The sequence below is a fragment of the Nerophis lumbriciformis genome, linkage group LG19, assembly GCF_033978685.3.
Source record: "Nerophis lumbriciformis linkage group LG19, RoL_Nlum_v2.1, whole genome shotgun sequence".
NCBI classification, from domain to species: domain Eukaryota; kingdom Metazoa; phylum Chordata; class Actinopteri; order Syngnathiformes; family Syngnathidae; genus Nerophis; species Nerophis lumbriciformis.
This window is the reverse complement of record NC_084566.2, coordinates 44596625-44604124: the sequence shown is the minus strand read 5'-3', so window position 1 is coordinate 44604124 and position 7500 is coordinate 44596625. Positions and strand designations below refer to the sequence as shown.

Sequence of the window (7500 nt, the reverse complement as noted above, 5' to 3'; positions counted from 1 at the left end):
TTACAATATGTAACTAAACACATATTTTGTGATGCAGTTACAATACATTATTAAGAGCTACCTTTAAAACAATAGGATTTATTTAACTTGGGCTTTCAGATTGAATGAGTTAACACATGAAGTTAGACATTAGTCACGTCTTTGTTTGGAGCGTACATCTTTCCTTACTTTCACCTGACATGTGATGCATAGATGAGGAGACTCCATCGCTGTGCATTCACTAAAACATCTTCTTGTATCACAACATTTTATTGTATTTGGGCTCCTTTTTTAGATTAACCTAAATTATGCAAGCAAGTTATAACTTGTGATTAATCATAATTCATCCAAATTCAAAGGTGTGCTTAATCTGATTAAAACAAATAATCAATAGCACTAGTAATAACACATTTTTACATGTAGTATTTGTTTTATTTTATTTTTTTAATGCCAACTTTAACAAATATATATTTAAATAATGTAATAAAACCTAGTTCTCTATTAACCAAAATAATAGCACTAGTAATAACACATTTTAGATGTAATGTTTTTCAAAACAAATCCCAAAATGCCACCTTTGAAAATATATATTTAAATAAATAATGTAACAAAGTACATGTTTTAAATGTATTTCCCTATTGACCAAAGAAATAGCACCAATAATAACAAATGTTTCGATGTATTGTTTATCAAAAAATTAAATTCTTAATTTAAAAAATGTTAAAGTAAATCATCTAACAAAGTAGAACATGTTTTAAATCTATTTCTATATTCACCAAAATAATAGCACTATTCAAAAAATGCCACCTTTAAAAATATATACTTTAAATAATAATCTAACAAAGTATAAAACATGTTTTTAAATCAATTTCTGTATTAACCAAAAATAATAGCACTGGTAATAACACTTTTTTTTTTATATGTATTGTTTTTGTTTTAAAAACAACAACCTTTAAATAATCTAACGAAGTATAAATATGCTTTAAATATATCTTTTTACTACCCCAAAACAGCACTAGTAATAACACATTTTTACATGTATTGTTTCTTTCTTTTTATTTCCAACTTAAAAAAATATATATTTAAATAATGTAATAAAACCTAGTTCTCTATTAACCAAAATAATAGCACTAGTAATAACACATTTCAGATGTAATTTTTATCAAAAAATGAAATCTTTGAAAAATGTTACTTAAAAAATGTTTAAGTAAATCATCTAACAAAGTAGAACATGTTTTAAATCTATTTCTCTATTAATCAAAATAATGGCACTCTTCAAAAAATGCCACCTTTTTAAAAAAAAAAAAAAAAAAAAAAAAAAAAAAAAAAAAAAAAATCTAACAAAGTATAAAATATGTTTTAAATCAATTTCTGTATTAACCAAAAATAATAGCACTGGTAATAACACATTTTTTGTATGTATAGTTTTTGTTTTAAAAACAACAACTTTTAAATAATGTTTAAATAATCTAACAAAGTATAAAATATGCTTTAAATATATTTTTTTATTACCCCAAAACAATAGCACTAGTAATAACACATTTTTACATGTATTGTTTCTTTTTTTTTTCCAACCTAAAAAAATATATATTTAAATAATGTAATAAAACCTAGTTCTCTATTAACCAAAATAATAGCACTAGTAATAACACATTTTAGATGTAATGTTTATCAAAAAATGAAATCTTTGAAAAATGTTACTTAAAAAATGTTTAAGTAAATCATCTAACAAAGTAGAACATGTTTTAAATCTATTTCTCTACTAACCAAAAATAATGGCACTCTTCAAAAAATGCCACCTTTGAAAAAATAATCTAACAAAGTAGAAAATATGTTTTAAATCAATTTCTGTATTAACCAAAAATAATAGCACTGATAATAACACATTTTTTATATGTATAGTTTTTGTTTTAAAAACAACAACTTTTAAATAATCTAACAAAGTATAAAATATGCTTTAAATATATTTTTTTATTACCCCAAAATAATAGCACTACTAATAACACATTTTTACATGTATTGTTTCTTTTTTTTTTTTCAACTTTAAAAAAAATAGTTCTCTATTAACCAAAATAATAGCACTAGTAATAACACATTTTAGATGTAATGTTTTTCAAAACAAATCCCAAAATGCCACCTTTGAAAATATATATTTAAATAAATAATCTAACAAAGTACATATGTTTTAAATGTATTTCCCTATTGACCAAAGAAATAGCACCAGTAACAACACATTTTTAGATGTATTGTTTATCAAAAAATTAAATTCTTAATTTAAAAAATGTTAAAGTAAATCATCTAACAAAGTATAACATGTTTTAAATCTATTTCTCTATTAACCAAAATAATAGCACTATTCAAAAAATGCCACCTTTAAAAATATATACTTTAAATAATAATCTAACAAAGTATAAAACATGTTTTAAATCAATTTCTGTATTAACCAAAAATAATAGCACTGGTAATAACACATTTTTTTATATGTATAGTTTTTGTTTTAAAAACAACAACCTTTAAATAATCTAACGAAGTATAAATATGCTTTAAATATATCTTTTTATTACCCCAAAACAGCACTAGTAATAACACATTTTTTACATGTATTGTTTCTTTCTTTTTATTTCCAACTTAAAAAAAAATATATTTAAATAATGTAATAAAACCTAGTTCTCTATTAACCAAAATAATAGCACTAGTAATAACACATTTTAGATGTAATTTTTATCAAAAAATGAAATCTATGAAAAATGTTACTTAAAAAATGTTTAAGTAAATCATCTAACAAAGTAGAACATGTTTTAGATCTATTTCTCTATTAACCAAAATAATGGCACTCTTCAAAAAATGCCACCTTTAAAAAAAAATAAAATAAATCTAACAAAGTATAAAATATGTTTTAAATCAATTTCTGTATTAACCAAAAATAATAGCACTGGTAATAACACATTTTTTTATATGTATTTTTGTTTTAAAAACAACAACCTTTAAACAACGTTTAAATAATCTAACGAAGTATAAAATATGCTTTAAATATATTTTTTTATTACCCCAAAATAATAGCACTACTAATTTTTACATGTATTGTTTCTTTTTTATTATTATTTCCAACTTTTAAAAAATAGTTCTCTATTAACCAAAATAATAGCACTAGTAATAACACATTTTAGATGTAATGTTTATCAAAAAATGAAATCTTTGAAAAATGTTACTTAAAAAATGTTTAAGTAAATCATCTAACAAAGTAGAACATGTTTTAAATCTATTTCTCTATTAACCAAAATAATGGCACTCTTCAAAAAATGCCACCTTTAAAAAAAAATAATCTAACAAAGTATAAAATATGTTTTAAATCAATTTCTGTATTAACCAAAAATAATAGCACTGATAATAACACACTTTTATATGTATAGTTTTTGTTTTAAAAACAACAACTTTTAAATAATGTTTAAATAATCTAACAAAGTATAAAATATGCTTTAAATATATTTTTTTATTACCCCAAAATAATAGCACTACTAATAACACATTTTTACATGTATTATTTCTTTTTTTTTTTCCAACTTTAAAAAAAAATAGTTCTCTATTAACCAAAATAATAGCACTAGTAATAACACATTTTAGATGTAATGTTTATCAAAAAATGAAATCTTTGAAAAATGTTACTTAAAAAATGTTTAAGTAAATCGTCTAACAAAGTAGAACATGTTTTAAATCTATTTCTCTATTAACCAAAATAATGGCACTCTTCAAAAAATGCCACCTTTAAAATATATATATTTGAAATAATAATCTAACAAAGTATAAAATATGTTTTTAAATCAATTTCTGTATTAACCAAAAATAATAGCACTTGTAATAACACATTTTTTATATGTATAGTTTTTGTTTTAAAAACAACAACCTTTAAACAATGTTTAAATAATCTAACGAAGTATAAAATATGCTTTAAATATTTTTTTTATTACCCCAAAATAATAGCACTACTAATAACACATTTTTACATGTAATGTTTCTTCCTTTTTTTTTTATTTCCAACTTAAAAAATATATATATTTAAATAATGTGACAAAACCTAGTTCTCTATTAACCAAAATAATAGCACTAGTAATAACATATTTTAGATGTAATGTTTATCAAAAAATGAAATCTTTGAAAAATGTTACTTAAAAAATGTTTAAGTAAATCATCTAACAAAGTAGAACATGTTTTAAATCTATTTCTCTATTAAACAAAATAATAGCACTATTCAAAAAATGCCACCTTTAAAAAAAAAAAAATAAAAAAATCTAACAAAGTATAAAATATGTTTTAAATCAATTTCTGTATTAACCAAAAATAATAGCACTGATAATAACACACTTTTTATATGTATAGTTTTTGTTTTAAAAACAACCTTCTCTCTAGTGTGCTGCACCACACTCATCAATACACCCTGCAGCTCACACACTCCTCATAACACATTTTCACATGTACTTTCTCTATTAAAACAATTATAATTTAAAAATAATATTTCAATAACTAATCTAACAAACTATCATTCATAAATGCTAACCATTTCAACAAGACCCGAGGAGTCATATTGAAAGTTGTTTACAAATGTAGTTAGGTCATGTTAAAGAAAGATGCAGAATGACTAAGAAGTGAAGAGCAGCTGTGGGACACAAAGAAGCAAGTAGATCCACTAACTTCTCTGAAAGTGTCAATCAAAAGTGGGCATTGTTGGAATATGGTGATGGCTGCATGACATCTTGTGATTGGTGACATGAAGTTAGAACAGTGACTCACCTCTCACCACACTTCAGGTGTGAGATCGAGTCCACCCTGGAGCGTCTGCGTAAGCTGGAGAGAGAGTTGTACTCCAAGGAGAAGGAGCTGGAGGAGCGTGAGAGGAGGCTGAGACTGTGGGAGGAGAGACTGATGGAGAGATCCACCATGACACCCAGTCCCACATCCTTACTGATGGACCACTCACAGGTCAACACTTTACACTGTCCTATCACAACCTTCTCCCATCAACACTTTACACTGTCCTATCACTTTCACTGTCCTATCACATACACTGTCCTATCACATACACTGTCCTATCACATACACTGTCCAATCACATACACTGTTCTATCACTTACACTGTCCTATCACTTACACTGTCCTATCACTTACACTGTCCTATCAACACTTTACACTGTCCTATCACTTACACTGTCCTATCACTTACACTGTCCTATCAACACTTTACACTGTCCTATCACTTACACTGTCCTATCAACACTTTACACTGTCCTATCACTTACACTGTCCTATCACTTACACTGTCCTATCAACACTTTACACTGTCCTATCACTTACACTGTCCTATCACTTACACTGTCCTATCACTTACACTGTCCTATCACTTACACTGTCCTATCAACACTTTACACTGTCCTATCACTTACACTGTCCTATCACTTACACTGTCCTATCACATACACTGTCCTATCACTTACACTGTCCTATCAACACTTTACACTGTCCTATCACTTACACTGTCCTATCACTTACACTGTCCTATCACAACCTTCTCTCATCAACACTTTACACCAGGGGTCTCAAAGTCAATTGATGCAGAAACTGGGTGAGGCTGGGCCGCAAGAAAAGATTTCTTAAAAAAATCTAACATGTACTTTTTAATGAATTCACCTTCTTTGAATGGTTCTCCCGCCCTAGCAACATACTTGCCAACCCTCCCCATTTTTCCGAGAGACTCCTGAATTTCAGTGGCCCTCCCGACAATCTCCCGGGGCAACCATTCACCCAGACAACAACATTAAGGGCGTGCCGTGATGGCACTGCCTTTAACGTCCTCTACAACCTGTCGTCGTGTTCGCTTCTTCAGTGTGCCGGCCCAGTCACATGTTGTATTTGGCTTCTGCAGACACACGTAAGTGAATGCAAGGCGTACTTGATCAACAGCCATACAGGTCACACTGAGGGTGGCCGTATAAACAACTTTATCACTGTTACAAATATGCGCCACACTGTGAACCCACACCAAACAAGAATGACAAACACATTTCGGGAGAACATCTGCACAGTAACACAACAAATACCCAGAATCCCATGCAGCACTAACTCTTCCAGGCTACAATATACACCCGTGCTACTACCAAACCCTGCCTCCCCCCAACCCTGCCCACCTCAACCAACGCACGGGGGGGGGGGGCTTGGTGGTAGCGCGGGTGTATATTGTAGCCCGGAAGAGTTAGTGCTGCATGGGATTCTAGGTATTTGTTCTGTTGTGTTTATGTTGTGTTACTGTGCGGATGTTGCCTCACAATACGAAGGTCCTGAGTAGTCTTGGGTTCAATCCCGGGCTCGGGATCTTTCTGTGTGGAGTTTGCATGTTCTCCCCGTGACTGCGTGGGTTCCCTCCGGGTACTCCGGCTTCCTCCCACCTCCAAAGACATGCACCTGGGGATAGGTTGATTGGCAACACTAAATGGTCCCTAGTGTGTGAATGTGAGTGTGAATGTTGTCTGTCTATCTGTGTTGGCCCTGCGATGAGGTCGTGACTTGTCCAGGGTGTACCCCGCCTTCCGCCCGATTGTAGCTGAGATAGGCTCCAGCGCCCCCCGCGACCCCTAAAGGGAATAAGCGGTAGAAAATGGATGGATGGATGGACTGTGCGGATGTTCTCCCGAAATGTGTTTGTCATTCTTGTTTGGTGTGGGTTCACAGTGTGGCGCATATTTGTAACAGTGTTAAACTTGTTTATACGGCCACCCTCAGTGTGACCTGTATGGCTGTTGACCAAGTATGCCTTGCAGTCACTTACGTGTGTCTGCAGAAGCCAAATACAACATGTGACTGGGCCGGCACCAGGGCCGGCCCGTGGCATAGGCCGTATAGGCAAATGCTAAGGGCGCCGTCCATCAGGGGGCGCCACGCCAGTGCTACAAATGGAGGAAAAAAAAAAAAAGTTGGTACTATTATTTCTAAATACAAAAAATAATCCCACGTTAATTAAAATGCAAAGTAAAGCCTATATAATAGAAATATTATTTGTTACAACATTACGCCCCCCCCCCGCCCTTCCCGTATCATGACTCTTTTTGGACGTCACCACATCAAAAAATCAACACAAGATGTCAAAACGGCCAAAACTGTCAGGTGCCCAGGGAAGAAAAAAGAGAAAAGAAGAGGAGGAGAAACGAGAAAAGACAGAGGTAGCAGGTAGGTAACGTTAGCCTACATGAAATTATTTATCTGTTCCAGAATGTGATAGTAACCTGGCTTTTTAGCATTAAGCTAATGTTACATGATTCGGCAATTGCTAATCAATAAATAGCTAGTTCTGTTTTAACGTCGGGTTAATATTGTGGAGGGGGCTAAATTGTTATGGAAAATAATAATGTAACGTTAGGTAATTACAGTACTCCCACCTTACATTCCTCAGGGACATTTGTATTAGATCTTTTAAGCAGGTGTTTTTTGTCTACATTGTTATTGCCTTCTGGTTAGCTAATGTTTGCCCTGCAGGTA

The 7500-nt window shown here is 31.0% G+C and overlaps 1 protein-coding gene across 4 annotated transcripts in view; it reads left to right on the top strand.

The window, feature by feature from the left end:
* map3k20b (mitogen-activated protein kinase kinase kinase 20b) overlaps positions 1 to 7500 on the top strand; it is a 42594-nt gene that overhangs the window by 32932 nt on the left and 2162 nt on the right. For all 4 annotated transcript variants that reach the window (XM_061978727.2, XM_061978725.2, XM_061978728.2 and 1 more), the window contains one exon: positions 4782 to 4953. In XM_061978727.2, coding sequence (XP_061834711.1) covers positions 4782 to 4953 — 172 coding nt within the window. The remainder of the gene's footprint in view (positions 1 to 4781; positions 4954 to 7500) is intronic.